We start from the raw sequence: 18,801 nt of genomic DNA, 5'->3' as shown, positions 1-18,801 counted from the left end.
ATCCTCACTCACCAATCCCCATTATCCTCACTCACCAATCCCTATTATCCCCACTCACAAATCCCCATTAACCCCACTCACAAATCCACATTATCTCCACTCACCAATCCCTATTATTCCCACTCACAAATCCCCATTATCCCCACTCACCAATCCCCATTATTCCCACTCACAAATCCCCATTATCTCCACTCACCAATCCCTATTATCCCCACTCACCAATCCCCATTATCCCCACTCACCAATCCCCATTATCCCCACTCACAAATCCCCATTATCCTCACTCACCAATCCCCATTATCCTCACTCACAAATCCCCATTATCCCCACTCACCAATCCCTATTATCCCCACTCACCAATCCCCATTATCCCCACTCACCAATCCCCATTATCCTCACTCACCAATCCCCATTATCCCCACTCACCAATCCCCATTATCCCAACTCACCAATCTCCATTATTCCCACTCACAAATCCCCATTATCTCCACTCACCAATCCCTATTATCCCCACTCACAAATCCCCATTATCTCCACTCACCAATCCCTATTATCCCCACTCACCAATCCCCATTATCTCCACTCACCAATCCCTATTATTCCCACTCACCAAACCCCATTATCCCCACTCACAAATCCCTATTATCCCCACTCACAAATCCCTATTATCCCCACTCACCAATCCCCACTATCCCCACTCACCAATCCACATTATCCCCACTCACAAATCCACATTATCTCCACTCACCAATACCTATTATTCCCACTCACCAATCCCCATTATCCCCACTCACCAATCCCCATTATTCCCACTCACAAATCCCTATTATCCCCACTCACCAATCCCCATTATCCCCACTCACAAATCCCCATTATCCCCATTATCCCCACTCACCAATCCCCATTATCCCCACTCACCAATCCACATTATTCCCACTCACCAATCCCCATTATCCTCACTCACCAATCCACATTATTCCCACTCACAAATCCCTATTATCCCCACTCACAAATCCCCATTATCCCCACTCACCAATCCATATTATCCCCACTCACAAATCCCCATTATCTCCACTCACCAATCCCCATTATCCCCACTCACAAATCCCTATTATCCCCACTCACCGATCCCCATTATCCCCACTCACCAATCCCTATTATCCCCACTCACCAATCCCCATTATCCCCACTCACCAATCCCTATTATCCCCACTCACCAATCCCCATTATCCCCACTCACCAATCCCCATTATCCCCACTCACCAATCCCTATTATCCCCACTCACAAATCCCTATTATCCCCACTCACCAATCCCCATTATCCCCACTCACCAATCCCCATTATCCCCATTATCCCCACTCACCAATCCCTATTATCCCCACTCACAAATCCCCATTATCCCCACTCACCAATCCATATTATCCCCACTCACAAATCCCCATTATCCCCACTCACAAATCCCTATTATCCCCACTCACCAATCCCCATTATCCCCACTCACCAATCCCCATTATCCCCACTCACCAATCCATATTATCTCCACTCACCAATCCCCATTATCCCCACTCACAAATCCCCACTCACCAATCCCCATTATCCCCACTCACAAATCCCCATTATCTCCACTCACCAATCCCCATTATCCCCACTCACAAATCCCTATTATCCCCACTCACCAATCCCCATTATCCCCACTCACCAATCCCCATTATCCCCACTCACCAATCCATATTATCTCCACTCACCAATCCCCATTATCCCCACTCACAAATCCCTATTATCCCCACTCACCAATCCCCATTATCCCCACTCACCAATCCCTATTATCCCCACTCACAAATCCCTATTATCCCCACTCACCAATCCCCATTATCCCCACTCACCAATCCCCATTATCCCCACTCACAAATCCCCATTATCTCCACTCACCAATCCCTATTATCCACACTCACCAATCCCCATTATCCTCACTCACCAATCCCCATTATCCCCACTCACCAATCCCTATTATCCCCACTCACAAATCCCTATTATCCCCACTCACCAATCCCCATTATCCCCACTCACCAATCCCCATTATCCCCACTCACCAATCCCCATTATCTCCACTCACCAATCCCTATTATCCACACTCACCAATCCCCATTATCCCCACTCACCAATCCCCATTATCCCCACTCACAAATCCCCATTATCTCCACTCACCAATCCCTATTATCCACACTCACCAATCCCCATTATCCCCACTCACAAATCCCCATTATCTCCACTCACCAATCCCTATTATCCACACTCACCAATCCCCATTATCCCCACTCACCAATCCCCATTATCTCCACTCACCAATCCCTATTATCCACACTCACCAATCCCCATTATCCACACTCACCAATCCACATTATCCCCACTCACCAATCCACATTGTCCCCACAAATATCACAATGTCCACAGACCTGTGCAAACTCTTGTGTTGAACCTTCCCAGAACAGTAGAGAAGAAGCAGAGGAGGAGCAGAGGGGCAACATCAAAAAATGCAAATGATTTTGGAATAGATGGTCCAACAAACTGGTGTCCAGATACTTTTGTATACATACAGTGTAGTGTTAAAATGTTTCTATAACTGAGGTATGTAGTCAAGAAAGCCAATAAATATGTTTAAAAAAAATTGATTGTTATTTGGGTGTCTTTAATAGTGATGTCATTACTCATTGTAAAGAGGTGAGGTAGGTTGAGGCTTGCAAGAAGGACAGAAGCTCAAAAGTCCAAGTTCTCAGTGCTATTGTTTTATTTGCACACACAAGAAGTATTTATAAACGCGTTGACGAATAAAAACCAAAGCTGGTAGACATAAGTAACCCCACTGACCTCAGTCAACTAAAAGGCAGTTATTAATAAGATAAGCTTTAGACCATAGCGGTCACACTATAAGGCAGTAGTCCTGAAGCTACCTATGACTTTCCTGCCTTTTTTCTTCCCTGCTCACTTCCTCCTGCTTTAACTAAAAGGCCCCACCCCTTTAGGACCTGGCAGCCAATCCTGAAGCAGGAGAAATTAGCGGGAGCATTTAAACACAGCCAACACATCATATTCATATGGCCATATCATTCAGTGTACACATTCATTCACAATACATAATGCATATGCAGAACTTACATCAATAATTCAGCTAGCTTTATTCATTATTCTGTCTTCTGTATTCTGTCTAATCTTCAGGTCCCTTCTACACATCAAAGTCCCGGACCAGCACCGACCCCCCCGACACCCAGATCATCTCCACTAAAACAGGTAAGTACCTATTTACACTATATTGCCAAAACTATTCACTCACCCATCCAAATCATTGAATTCAGGTGTTCCAATCACTTCCATGGCCACAGGTGTATAAAACCAAGCACCTAGGCATGCAGACTGCTTCTACAAACATTAGTGAAAGAATGGGTCGCTCTCAGGAGCTCAGTGAATTCCAGCGTGGTACCGTGATAGGATGCCACCTGTGCAACAAGTCCAGTCATGAAATTTCCTCACTACTAAATATTCCAGTCAACTGTCAGTGGTATTACAACAAAGTGGAAGCGATTGGGAACAACAGCAACTCAGCCACGAAGTGGTAGACCACGTAAAATGACAGAGCGGGGTCAGCGGATACTGAAGCGCATAGTGTGCAGAGGTCACCAACTTTCTGCAGTGTCAATCGCTACAGACCTCCAAACTTCATGTGGCCTTCAGATTATCTCAAGAACAGTGTGTAGAGAGCTTCATGGAATGGGTTTCCATGGCCGAGCAGCTGCAGCCAAGCCTTACATCACCAAGCGCAATGCAAAGCGTTGGATGCAGTGGTGTAAAGCACGCCACCACTGGACTCTAGAGCAGTGAAGACGTGTTCTCTGGAGTGACAAATCACGCTTCTCCGTCTGGCAGTCTGATGGATGAGTCTGGGTTTGGTGGTTGCCAGGAGAACGGTACTTGTCTGACTGCATTGTGCCAAGTGTAAAGTTTGGTGGAGGGGGGATTATGGTGTTGGGCTGTTTTTCAGGAGTTGGGCTCGGCCCCTTAGTTCCAGTGAAAGGAACTCTTAATGCTTCAGCATACCAAGAGATTTTGGACAATTTCATGCTCCCAACTTTGTGGGAACAGTTTGGGGATGGCCCCTTCCTGTTCCAACATGACTGCGCACCAGTGCACAAAGCAAGGTCCATAAAGACATGGATGAGCGAGTTTGGTGGGAGAGAACTTGACTGTCCTGACCTCAACCTGATAGAACACCTTTAAGATTAATTAGAGCGGAGACTGTGAGCCAGGCCTTCTCGTCCAACATCAGTGTCTGACCTCACAAATGCGCTTCTGGAAGAATGGTCAAAAATTCCCATAAACACACTCCTAAACCTTGTGGAAAGCCTTCCCAGAAGAGTTGAAGCTGTTATTACTGCAAAGGGTGGGCCGACATCATATTAAACACTATGGATTAAGAATGGGATCACTCAAGTTCATATGCGTGTGAAGGCAGACGAGCGAATACTTTTGGCAATATAGTGTATTTATTTACACTATTTAGATTGGATAAATTAGTCTAGTCTCCTGGTAATCAATACAGACAGACTTGGTGATGTGTAAGTAGTACTTACATCATCACACTCATACTAGTAGAGCATAATGAATTCAAATCCACCCAAATACTCAAAGCCTGAAAAAGACCACGTCAGCCTGCCTATTAGAGAACTACATTGCTTTTTCCTTTATCAACGAAACCTTATTTACTGCTGCTGGCTGATAAAAAAAAGTGCTGATGGGATGTTCTTTACTCAAATCAGACATTGAACAGCCATTTACTGACCAAGCCAATTTATTCCAGTCAGAAAAGCTGATTTGGAAAATATGCATAGCTTCATGACAAATGTCATCCTGTAGCTTTAAAATGTGCATGTTTGATAAACTTAACCTGTCAAATCAGCAAGTCGCCCCACACAGACACGGCAGAGTGAAAACCACGCGCCTCAGCAAATCATCTAAATGCCACAGATGTGGCAGACATACTATTAACATTACGCCTGCTTCATTTCCTAATTGTTTAATTAAAGTGGCTGTAACAGCTGTAAATAGCAACACAAACCATTAAGAGATTCCTTCCTCACCAGTGATTCGTTATTTCATTACATCTTCTGCTCATTAATACAAATACTGAAGCATAGATCCTTGTAACACATGTAATTTCAGTTCTTTATTTATTTATCTAGGCTGCAAACAATGCCACCACTATTGTGCTTTGTAATAGGTTCAGTGTTGTTGGGCATAAAAGTTAATTTGGCTTATAACTAGTACTGTAATACTGTAACGATGAGCTGGTTAACTGATGTGTTCGATCAATGCTGTGGGTTAAAATGTCTTTTTAAATATTTCCAACAGCTGACGCTTGATTTTAATTAAGAGCATAAAGACAGTAAAATCCCACTCTTACCCACTCTTAGTGTGCATGTGCCAACTCTGTGTACAAGCCGAATTCAAAGAGTTTAATCTGAACAGGAAGATGAATCATTTTTTCAATGCATTTTTCCCAATTTTCCACCCAATCTAGTCATATTTCATTATTTTGCTTCTTCTGCTGCTATTGACCTCCACTTCCGATCAAATAGGGCAGCGACTAACACACGTCCCCTATGATACATGTGCAGTAGCTGACCACTTGCACAAGGTGGGTTCATATACTGCGGACAGAGAGTCACTCACCCATCCCCATTACCCCCACTTACCAATCCCTATCATCCCCACTCACCAATCCCCATTATCCCCACTCAACCATCCCTATTATCCCCTCTCACCAATCCCCATTATCCCCACTCACCAATCCCCATTATCCCCACTCAACAATCCCCATTATCCCCACTCAACAATCCATATTATCCCCACTCACCAATCTCCACTCACCAATACCCATTATCCCCACTCACCAGTCCCCATTATCCCCACTCACCAATCCATATTATCCCCACTCACCAATCCCCACTCACCAATCCCCATTATCCCCACTCACCAATCCCCATTATCCCCACTCACCAATCCATATTATCCCCACTCACCAATCCCCACTATCCCCACTCACCAATCCCTATTATCCTCATTCACCAATCCCCACTATCCCCACTCACCAATCCTCATTGTCCTGTAGCCTAGTGGTTAGGGTAATTGGATAGGGTGGTTAGGGTGGATTGTTAGTAACCAGAAGGTCGCTGGTTCAAGCCCCACCACTGCCAGCTTGCTGCTGTTGGGCCCTTGAGCAAGGCCTTTAACCCTCAATTGCTCAGATTGTATACTGTAATAGCACTGTAAGTCGCTTTGGATAAAGGCGTCTGCTAAATGCTGAAAATGTAAATCCCCACTTACCAATCCACATTATCCCCACCCATTACCCCCACTCACCAATCCACATTATCCCCACTCACCAATCCACATTATCCCCACCCATTACCCCCACTCACCAATCCACATTATCCCCACTCACCAATCCACATTATCCCCACCCATTATCCCCATTATCCCCACTCACCAATCCCCATTATCCCCACTCACCAACCCCCATTATCCCCACTCACCAACCCCCATTATCCCCACTCACCAATCCCTATTATCCTCATTCACCAATCCCCACTAACCAATCCTCATTATCCCCAGTCTCATTGTGCAGGTGCCATCGATCAGCCAGTAGAGATTGTAACTGCATTAGGCGCGCACACACACACACACACACACACACACTGATTTTATTATCTCCAATTAACCTGACTGAATGTCTTTGGATTGCCAGAGGAAACACACACAGAAACGGGGAGAACATGCAAACTCGGCACAGAAATGAGAGTCCGCTCTACCTCGGAATTGAACCAAGGATCGTCTTATTGTGAGGCAACAGTGCTACGTCAATTAAGAACGGTAGGTTATCAGTTAAAAGAAATTTGCATACCAGCTAATAACTAAATATTCTTTATTTTGACCCCAAAATTCTTATCCAGAAGGATTTTCCTTTGTTCATATAACCAGCAACAATCCTCAATGCAGTCCTGGCTTGATTGTGGACAGTTAGTTCAGGGCAGAACTGTTTTCGAGCTTGTTCACTTACAACTGACCAATCAGACAAATTTCTATAAGATGATTCCAAACTTGGCAAAAAAATAATAATAAATAAATAAACAAACTGTTCTATTTACGAGCGACACGGTGTCTGCGTGGGTTTCCTCCAGGAGCTCCGGTTTCCTCCCACAGTCCAAAAACATGCAGTCAGGTTAACTGGAGACACTGAATTGCCCTATAGGTGAATGGATGTGTGTGTGTGTGTGTGTGTGTGTATGTATATCTGCCCTGCGATGAACTGGCGCCCCGTCCAGGGTGTTACTGTGTGCCTTGCGCCCATTAAAAAGCTGAGAGGGGCTCCATCGCCCCCAACGCACGCAACCCTAATTGGACAAGCGGTTAAAAAAATGTGTGAGTGAGAGTTCCATGTACTTCATACCTGAAGCCAACTGTTTGACATTTTCAACTTGTGAAACATATGCCTCAGGTGTTGAGATTTGTTCAGAGCTGTGTAGACTTAAATGGACACAGAGAAGTCTCTACAAGTTATAATCACTAAAGAGGATTTACAGGTGTATGCACAATTCAACTGTACCTTTAAGCCAAGGGTGTGGTCGAAATTCCAGCTCAATAAATTGAACTCATACACTGTAAGCCTGAGGAAACCGAGGAAACCGGTTGCCTTAAAAAAGATAAGTATTGTATAATGAAAACTTGAGTTAGCATAACTTAAAACATTAAGTTATTACACCTAAAAGGCAAGTTAGTAAGTAAGTAAAGTTTATTTATATAGCGCTTTTCTAGGACCAAGCCACAAAGTGCTTTACAATGCGGTCAAGTATAATACAATAAAAAAAACACAAAAATTAATAATCATAAAAGCTACACAGTGACATAAAAACATTAATACAATAGCCCAAATAAAAATTTTAAATGCACTTTAACTACACATACATACATATATATACACACAAATACATACACAAACATACACATACACTTTACCAAAGAACGTCAGCCCCATTGCTTAAGATCACTACTCTGAAATGCTAATGAATAAAAATGTGTCTTAAGACATTTCTTGAAGGTTAATGTAGACTCAGAGAGTCTGATATCGAGTGGGAGACAATTCCATAATTTAGGAGCCTGGACAGAAAAAGCACAGTCCCCTTTCCGCCTCTGTTTGGTACGGGGCACAACCAGAAGCTCTTTATTAGATGACCTCAAAGACCTACAACTTTTGTGAGGAACCAGCAATTCACAAATATAATCAGGTGCTTCCCCATGTAGAGCCTTAAAGGTAAGAACTAACATTTTAAAATCTATCCTAAATTTTACTGGCAACCAATGAAGTGAGGCCAGCACTGGACTGATGTGGTCTCTACGTCTAGTTTTTGTTAAAAGCCGAGCAGCTGCATTCTGAACCATCTGGAGTCTTGACACAGCTCCTTGACTGAGGCAAGTATACAAAGCATTGCAGTAATCCAGTCGAGATGAAATAAAAGCATGGATGATTTTCTCCAAGTCTTGAAAAGACAAAACCTGTCTAAGCTTTGCAATATTTCTTAGCTGAAGGAAGCAAGACTGAACAAGCTTATTTATATGGCCAGAAAATTGCAAGTGAGAATCAAACACAACACCCAAATTTTTTGGGGAAGTGTTAATTCTTGAAACGAGAGAACCAAGGGCCATCTCCAAATCTCTGGGTATGTTGTCTAGACCAACAACTAGAACTTCGGTTTTGTCCTCATTTAATTTAAGAAAATTATAATTCATCCAATTCTTGATAGCTGCAATGCACTCAGTTAGATTGCCTAATCCACTGAATTCATTTCGTTTAACAGAGAGGTACAGTTGCATATCGTCTGCATAAAAATGAAAAGAAATATTAAAACGTCTAATTAAATTACCCAGGGGGAGCATATATAATAAGAATAAAACAGGGCCAAGAATAGAACCCTGAGGTACCCCACAGGTAAAATCAGCCTTCAAGGACATCTTATCTCCAATGGAAACAGAAAATTTCCTATTGGATAAAAATGACCGAAAGCAATCCAGTGCTGATCCTGATATGCCAATCCATTCACTGAGCCTGTTTATTAGGATATCATGATCTACTGTATCAAAGGCTGCACTAAGATCAAGTAAAACCAACACTGTTATTTCCCCTGAATCTGAGTGCATTAAAATATCATTTAAGATTCTCACCAGTGCAGTTTCTGTGCTGTGCTTTTTTCGAAAACCAGACTGAAATTTTTCAAAGACATTATTTTCTTCCAGTGCGTGCAGAAGTTGATCAGACACAACCTTCTCCAAGATTTTTGATAGAAAAGGAAGTTTTGAAATGGGTCTAAAGCTAGCACAATCATTTGGGTCAAGGCCTGGCTTCTTCAAAAGAGGCTGTACACTTGCCACTTTAAAACAGGTTGGTACAATGCCCGAACTAAGAGAAAGGTTCACAATGGCTAGCAAAAGAGGACCCACTGATTTCAAAACTTTTTAAAGAAAGTTAGGAGGAATCACATCAAATGAACTAGAAGATGGTTGCAGGTACTGCACGATTCCCATTAGCTCATCCATAGAAATAGGGGTAAAACAATTTAAAATATCACTGTTATAGCTGACAGGACAAATTTCCACACAATCCGAAGGAGGAAAAATATTGGCTCTAATTTCAGTGATTCTGTTTAAAAAGTACTCTAAAAACTGTTCACATCCAATGTCTGAATCTTGCCTGTTCAACTCAACACCATTAATGAGAGAATCAATGGTAGAAAACAGGAACCTTGGCCTATGCCTATTAACAGTAATGAAGTTATTAAAATATGCAGCTCTTGCATCCTTAACTTTACTGTTGTACACCACCATCAAATCCCTCATATACAGGTAGTGCACCTGAAGCTGGGACTGTTTCCATTTACGCTCCGCCTGTCTACGTTTCCTTTTGAGATCCAGAATTTCACTGTTTAACCAAGGAGATAGAGTTGTTAATTTAGATCTGGTCTTAAATGGAGCTACCTCATCTAAAACTGTTAAACATAAATCATTAAAAGAATCAGCCATAACAGTAAGATCTGCAGACTGCAATAATGGTGCAGATAAATCATTAAATATAGCTGAAAATTTTGCCGCTGTTGATTAAACTTTCTTTTTTTTTGTTATACCAACTGCTTTTCCCAATAATTCTACTTATTATCTTGAGCTCAATGGAAAAAAATAGTGATTTCTTCTTAGTTTTCATGTTAATTACATTTTAAATATCAATTACAAATGTTTATAGAAAAACAGACACAATTATAAAATTATTTTTCTTTATTTCACTTCAGAAGTATTTACTTGAAATACAACATGTCAAGAAAACATCTTGAAAACTGTACAAACTGTATATAAAGTTCTGATGAAACACAAACAGCTCTTCACAGTAACCATGAACCTGTACTCAGTTTCACACAGTGAGCTGATTTCTTAACGTTTGGCTGCAGCTCTCTAAAACAAAACAAAGAAACAGAAATATTAACATCAACATTAATACCATTTATTTAAGGATTAAAATAAAGCAAGCCAGCACACTCTTTGCTTCGTATGAAGGCTAGCATGCTAGCATGTAGCCTAAATACGACAAATAAAGCAGCGCTGTTTGATTATTTATTTAGTGTCAACATTAAGATCATTTATTTTAAACAAAATTGTTAAGTAAAGTACAACACTTACCAAAATTAGACAGAAGAAGAAAAAGCCCCATCAGACTGGTGTACATGCTACTCAAAAGTAGCATCATAAGGAAGAAAATGTTTGTCGACTTAGTTTAACAAAGGTTCCACTTCACAAAAGACATTTGAGAAAGACAAGTTTACTTTTGCAAAAAGCCTTAAATGAAAAGTAAAAAGTAATTTGCAACAACAGGTTACAAAAGTTAAAACAAATGGCTACCTGAACACAAGAAAATCATTTTTGCCTGATTCACCAACAGCATGCTGTAAAAAGGCGGACTTACATGTAAATGGGGGCGTTTTTCTGTTTAATTACCTTAACTTAACTTTTTTAAGTTAATCTGATAGAAAAATAATTTTTTTGTTTAGTAAACTTAAATCTTTTAGCACATTTAAATGTGTACTCAAATTAGTACAATGTACTCTGCATTTTATAGTAGAGCAAAAAAACTTAAATAATTTATGTATGTTGTACTAAAACTGTTTGATTAGATATAAAGTCCGGGCTTACAGTGTAGAAGTGTCTACATTATTTTGTTTTGTGGGTGCGTGTGCTCAACTCACCTATGAAACAGCACAGACTTGACCAGCGTCACCACATCTCGGCTTGCGTTGTAGCCCGCACACACGATGGCGACGTGAATGGTCTGGGAATGAGACAGATCACTAATGAGGTAAAGTCCAGCCTAAAATCCTGATGCATTCTAACACTGATGCCGATATTACGGGGAGAAAAAAAAAAGTCATTATAAATGGAGCCTGACATTTCGAGCCTGCCATTTGGAGTGTGGCACTTGGATTATTAGTGGCTTATTGCACTTTTTCAGAAGCCAGATATTTGCTCCTGCCTCTCATTGTGTTGGTTTATGACATTAGCCACGGAGCCACAGGTGTTTCGGCAGATAGCAGCATGAAAACTGCGTGTCTCTGTATTTGGAAATGTGTTTTTCATTCCCCCGGTCATTCCACAGCTGAGGGGTGCACTGGGAAGAATTACACACTGTGACCTGCATGCTGAAACTCATCCTGACTGACAGGTGAGGCTGATTTGGCCCTGCTCTTTTATTTACTGAGTTCTTTCATCAAGGGTCAGTATAACCAAAATCTTCCAATCCAGGCAGCTTAATGCTTGCAGCAGAAGAAAATGGGTTGCAAAGTAGCAGGGGATGCAAAATATATAAGGGCTTGATGAAATTAAACTTAATTTTTTATCTTTGCCAACACTGAATCTGGTAACACACTTACTTAACTACTCAGAATGTGTATTAATCAATCTCAGGCAATTTTGTTTAATTTTTACAAGGTTTCTAAGTGGAAGATGGCTGTATACACCGATCAGCCATAACACACTGTCCATTTTATCAGCTCCACTTACCATATAGAAGCACTTTGTAGTTCTACAATTACTGACTGTAGTCCATCAGTTTCTCTACATACGTTTTTAGCCTGCTTTCACCCTGTTCTTCAATGGTCAGGACCCCCACAGGACCACTACAGAGCAGGTATTATTTGGGTGGTGGATCATTCTCAGCACTGCAGTGACACTGACAAGGTGGTGGTGTGTTAGTGTGTGTTGTGCTGGTATGAGTAAATCAGACACAGCAGCGCTGCTGGAGTTTTTAAACACCTCACTGTCACTGCTGGACTGAGAATAGTCCACCAACCAAAAATTTCCAGCCAACAGCGCCCCGTGGGCAGCGTCCTGTGCCCACTGATGAAGGTCTAGAAGATGACCAACTCAAACAGCAGCAACAGATGAGTGATCGTCTCTGACTTCACATCTACAAGGTGGACCAACTAGGTAGGAGTGTCTAATTGAGTGGACAGTGAGTGGACACGGTACTTAAAAACTCCAGCAGCGCTGCTGTGTCTGATCCACTCATACCAGCACAACACACACTAACACACCACCACCATGTCAGTGTCACTGCAGTGCTGAGAATGATCAACCATCTAAATAATACCTACTCTGTGGTGGTCTTGTGGGGGTGCTGACCATTTAAGAACAGCATGAAAGGGAGCTAACAAATCATGCAGAGTAACAGATGGACTACAGTCAGTAATTGTAGAACTACAAAGTGCTTCTATATGGTAAGTGGAGCTGATAAAATGGACAGTGAAAGGCCAAGAAAGGCCTTCCTCAAGCCATAATGCAAACATATGCAGGTCTAAAGAGGTGTAATCCAGACTACAATCCAACACCACTGTAAGAATGCATGGTTACTCTGACACTGACTGACAGTCCTTGATGCAATGGGCAGTCCTTTAGCCTCCACTGTGTCCACTTCCATGCTGCACTAATGATGATAATTTTTTCATAGTGAAGTCTGGCAGTTCAAGCAGAGTCTGTTAAGGACTAAACGCAGAACAAAAGCAGCCTGATGCTTAATACAGGTGGGCACTGATGAGTGACTCACTACATCACAACTACTTGTGAGAAATTTGCCATCAGACAGCAGGTAATAGAAAAGAGGATGTCTGTTATTTTCAGGTGCTAGGTGAAGCTGTTCTTTCTTTTTTGCTCCTTAGCTGAAATAGAGCTAAAATGGTTTGGAAAAATGTGTGGTAACCAACACCAGAACATTATGCTTCAGTATACCAGTGTCTAGGGATGTAACGATACACTCTACCCATGATACTGGGTTCACGATACGATTTTTTAAACAAAATGAAATTGAAGAAAAATGATGACAAAGTTTCCTTTTATAATTAAAAAAATAAATAAATAAAATACTGTATTTGTGCTTATCTTTTAGTTATCTAAATAATGAATGTCCTTTATATTTTTGAGGTAGGTACAAACTATGCAAAACAATGCTGCACATTTCCCTTTTTTGTGTAAAAAAAACTGAAATTAAACAAATCCAACATTAAATAAATAAATGAATAATACAAATAAAGAAAATATCCTCACATAAATAAATTTGGCTGGAAAATTCTGAACCTGGCAACCCTGTAGTTATGTCAACCAGGCAAGGTGAATAGCACCAGTGCCCTCTGCTGTTTAAAGTGAATATCCATTCATTATACATGTAAACTGATTTGAATCGTTACACATGTGAATCGATTTTTAACTGTCTTGTGGTGCATCGTTACATCCCTACTAGTGTCTGTATATTTATAGTGTTGGAAACAGGTTATTCACCTTAGTTAGCTTGATTTTCGGTTGTTCTATAACTGAGAACTGGAAGGGTTTATGAAATAAGTTCATAAAACAAAATCAGCAAGTCCTCCCTTTATTTTATATGTTTGGGAACTTTGATTTGTCTGGTTCAGAATCTTAACCAAGCCTAATTATTTAAAATAATGACACACAGGCACAAACCCATTAATGAACTGATATCTACCTAAGTTAGCATGTTGTCACTGATAAATTATACCCTCATTCTGCAAACATTAAATACCCCGTTTATAACAAAAGCTGACATGCCTGCATGCTTATAAACCAGAAAAGTATTGTGTATAAATTTTGGACAAGAAAGCCCGGCCTGCAATCTTGAAAATTATTACGCAGGTGTTTATTATGGTCCCAGTCTTAATGGCTCTGTGCACAGGGGCGTAGTTATGCTGGAACCGGAAAAGCTCTTGTAGCAAAGCTAAAAGCACATCATTTATTTTGTATAATTGGCTTTATAGCCCTTGTTAGCAATGAATGTTGGTCAAACACCTGAATTATCTTGAGGCTGTATAATATAGAACAGTGGTCCCCAACCTTTTTTGCACCACGGACCGGTTTCATATAAGATATAATTTCACAGACCGGCGGGGGTGGAAGGAATTAAAATAGAATAACTATACTGTAGAATGGAAAAATCAGTAAGAATCCTAAACTGTTTTCGCTTCAACGAGAGGCTGCTCCCACCTAGTAATGATTGGGGACAATAACACCCGAAGAGTTTTGGAAATATAATTGCTCTTGTAGCCATCTCTAATTATTTATTCTTTCTGTGCGGCTCAGTAATTAATGATCCACGGACCCATTTCCAAAACATTGGGGCATTTTGTAAAATGTAACCCACAGAAATCCCAATAAATTACCTAAAGGGAGTCTATAAATACAGTCATGTGAAAAAGTTAGGACACCCCATGAAAATCTTTTTGAACATATTTAAACATATGAACATTTGAGCTTCATTTGAACAGTACTGAGAGATGGAGCTTTATATAACTAAACAAAAAAATATTAAAAATTCCTTTTAAACACAAGTTGTAAAATGTAAAAACCAAAATGGAAATTGATTGTAAGGAAAAAGTTAGGACACCCCACATTTATTACTACTTAAAATGTATAAATTAGAATCCGGTGCACCACATCAGCTGCAATGATTAGACCATCGTTAGAGGACATTGGAGTTTTATTTAAACCTCAGACATTAGTTTGGTTTGCTCTTGATTGTTGAAGTGAGAGGTATCACCATGGTGAGATCTAAAGAGCTCTCTGAGGCCTTCAGAAAGAAGGTTGTAGATGCATATGAGTCTGGGAAGGGATTTAAAAAGATCTCTAAACAATTAGAAATCAGCCAATCCACTGTCCGGAAAATCATTTACAAGTGGAGAACATTTAAAACAACCGCCAACATGGCCAGGTCAGGCCGTCCTAGCAAGTTCAGCACAAGAGCAGACCACAAGCTGCGTCAAGAAGTCTCCAATAATCCTACAATGTCATCATGGGACCTACAGGTAGCTCTTGCCACAGTTGATGTCAAGGTACATGCATCAGAAAGAGACTGCACAAGTTTGATTTTCATGGGAGGTCTGCAAGGAGGAAACACTTGCTGTCAAAAAAACATCAGGGCAAGACTAAAGTTTACCAGAGAACACCTAAACAAAGACCAGGACTTCTGGAACAATGTGCTTTGGACAGATGAATCCAAAGTTGAATTATTTGGGCACAGTAACAGGAAACATGTTTGGCGCAAACCAAACACATCATTTGAGCACAAGAACCTCATACCAACTGTAAAGCATGGAGGTGGACATGTCATGGTTTGGGGCTGCTTTGCAGCAGCAGGGCCTGGCAAGCTCTCCATTATAAAACCCACGATGAATTCTTCACTGTATCAGAGGATGCTTGGGGAGAATGAAACTGAAGCTGAAGCGGAAGTGGACCATGCAACATGACAACGACCCAAAACATTCCAGTAAATCCACCAAGGAATGGCTCAAAAGAAAGAAATGGAGAGTTCTGGAATGGCCAAGTCAAAGCCTAGATCTTAATCCTAGTGAGATGCTGTGGGTGATTTGAAATGGGCTGTGCATGCAAGAAACCCCTCAAACCTCACACAGCTGAAAAAAACTTTCTCCTAGTCGATGGCAGAGACTGGTAGATGGTTATAGGAAATGTCTAATTGAGGTTATTTCAGCCAAAGGGAGAAATACCAGCTGTAGGAGCATAGGGTGTCCTAACTTTTTCCTCACAATAAAGGTCCATTTTTGTTGTTACATTTTACAACAAGTTTTATTTGTTTAGTGATATAAGCTTCATCTCTCAGTACTGTTCAAATGAAGCTCAAATGTCCATGTGTTTAAATATGTTCAAAAAGACAAAGGTTCTCATGGGGTGTCCTAACTTTTTCACATGACTGTAGCTACAAGGAAGATGACATTTTGTGTTACTAATCGTATGGGCCAGCAGCAATGGCCTGTGGATAAATATGTAGGGAGTTTCCCACACAGGCCGGCCGTGCTGGCTGTAAGATAGGAAATGGTTAAAAAAAACAGACTTATGTCATTCGTACCTCACATTTGTCCACAACAGGCTGCTGGATGCAGCTGGATCCATTGCTTTTGGAGAACGCTTTCTGAGCTTCACTGTCACCGGTACCCTCTTCAGTGGAGTGAGGCTGGGACTGGTTCCCATGGTGTCCATTGTTCCGCTGTTTACTGTGCTGGTTATTATGGGTAAGACTTCTGGGCAGCTGGCTCAGTTCTCTCCTCAGAGCTCGATTCTCCTCCTCCACCTCTCGAACCCGCAGCTCCAGAGCCAGTGTTGAGGACTGAGGCTCCAGTGGAGACAGAGCCAAGGGCTTCACTAAAGACAAAGAAGATCTTTAGTTAGCAAGATAGCGATGTTAGCAAGCAACAGACACCAGATGACTTTTTTTTTTTTTATATATATATATTCCCTGTTTTTTCATCAATTTTTAAGTAAGGTTTTTTTCCCCAGAAGTACTGGCACCCAGAGATGTTCACAAGTCACAAAATACGAGTCCGAGTCGAGTGACAAGTCTTTAGGCTAGAGTCCGAGTCATGTCACAAGTCAAAATAATATACACAAAACATACTGTATATTGGAAATGTAGCGTAGAAATAAATAATATGTAAGTTCAGATAAAAGACAACAACAGATTAGCAACTATATTTTGCTGTTTTACTTCGTGCCTTTACTTTCCTATGTACCAGTTAAAAGCTTCAACTGATATGTTTTGTTTTCATTGCAAATTACGGCACAGTGGCCAAAATCCAAAACACAGCAAATAATACTGCTTACCTTACCTTGTTCCAGATGCTATTAAATTTATAACTGTGTCCCATTAGGAATATAATCCGTTATTTTGTAACTGTGCTTATAATTAAAAACCTCCAAACTTTTCCCGGTTGTGAAGTAAAACACGAACTCGTTAGAAAGCCAATCAAGCGTTTCATTGACACATCATCTGTGTCAACGCTGCAAACTAAATACATGCAAATAACAGCATTTCTTACTAACAATTCAAATCAGAAGGTCTGATTGGTTCAGAAAGCGGTTCTTACAATTCTGTAGGCGCGTTCCATTCACATTATCTGTTACTGTGAAGTGCACTACGTAGGATATTCCACCATTTTAAGTAGGGAGCGATGCTTCATCACTATGCCGGAAGCTGGCTGGAACATTTACCCATTGTGTGCATTGCAGTTTAAGACGGCCAAAGCGTTATTAGAGAGCAGAAAATGACACGATCAGAATGATGTCGGATCATATATATATATTTGTCACACGTAAGTAATGCTGGACACAAGTCATTTTATGCGAGTCACGAGTCGAGTCCGAGTCATTTGAAACGAGTCTGAGTCAAGTCTGAAGTTGCGGTGTGTGCGACTTACGTGCGACTCGGACTCGCTGGCACCATTGGGAAAAATGGGGGGAGGGGCACTATAAAATAGTTTTAGTTAATTAGTCATGTATTGTAATTATTAACACTACTAGAAATTCTGTTTGACAAAATGCAACCAAAGAACGGTTTCTTCTTTTGACCTGAAGCTCACCTAAACCTTTACGAACTCTATAGGCAATTCATAAATTGTGCAAAATTTTTTCCATCAGCTGCTTTATTCTGGTCAGGGTCGCAGCAGGTCCACTTCCACCAGGAAATACTAGACGCAAGGCTGGACATCTTGGGCAAAGCACCAAACCATCGCAGGGTGTTTTCACAAATCCTGCACCTTTCTGCTGTTCCCATTAGAGTTCTCCACAGTGGATCATTTGTCTCTATCTTGCCCCTGTCCTGAACATCCTCCTCTGTCAAAACCAACCACCTGCATGTACTCCCTCACCACATCCATAATCCTCCTGTTTGGCCTTCCTCTCCTCATCAGCACCCTTCTTCTGACAAAACTCTCATTTCTCCTCTACACATGCCCAAACCATCTCAATCTCACTTTCTTAACTTTGTCTCGAAACCATCCTACCGGCTACATCCGTCTAATGAACTCGTTCCTAGTCTTGTCCATCCTCGTCACTCCTGATGAGAATCTCGGCACCTTCATTTCTGCCACCTCTAGCTCTGTCTCCTGTCTGTTTTTGGTGCCACCACCTTCAAACCATATACCATAGCAGACCACGTCTTCCTACTGCGTGTCTCTAACTTCGGATTTTCTTAACCACTTTTTTCTAGATACTTTATGCCTTTTTTCCCAGTACTGTAGTGGTAGCATAAGGAACAAACTAGTGGTACATCAGCGTTTAAAGAAACACGTGTAACAGACGACACTCATCCATAATTAACAGGAAGACTATGGCCTACAGAATAACACCAATCAGACAGTTAGCCT

The 18,801-nt window shown here is 41.2% G+C and overlaps 1 protein-coding gene across 1 annotated transcript in view; it reads right to left on the bottom strand.

Moving 5' to 3' along the window:
- LOC134315589 (xylosyl- and glucuronyltransferase LARGE1) overlaps positions 1–18,801 on the bottom strand; it is a 129,894-nt gene that overhangs the window by 71,490 nt on the left and 39,603 nt on the right. Inside the window, exons 3-4 of the mRNA XM_062996439.1 lie at positions 16,509–16,801; positions 11,335–11,417 (exon numbers count right to left, since the gene is read on the bottom strand). Of these exons, the coding sequence (XP_062852509.1) occupies positions 11,335–11,417; positions 16,509–16,801 (376 nt within the window). The remainder of the gene's footprint in view (positions 1–11,334; positions 11,418–16,508; positions 16,802–18,801) is intronic.

This window comes from Trichomycterus rosablanca, chromosome 1 (assembly GCF_030014385.1).
Source record: "Trichomycterus rosablanca isolate fTriRos1 chromosome 1, fTriRos1.hap1, whole genome shotgun sequence".
In the NCBI taxonomy this organism is placed as follows: Eukaryota; Metazoa; Chordata; class Actinopteri; order Siluriformes; family Trichomycteridae; genus Trichomycterus; species Trichomycterus rosablanca.
The sequence above is the reverse complement of the archived record's forward strand: the minus strand, read 5'-3'. Positions and strand labels throughout refer to the sequence as shown.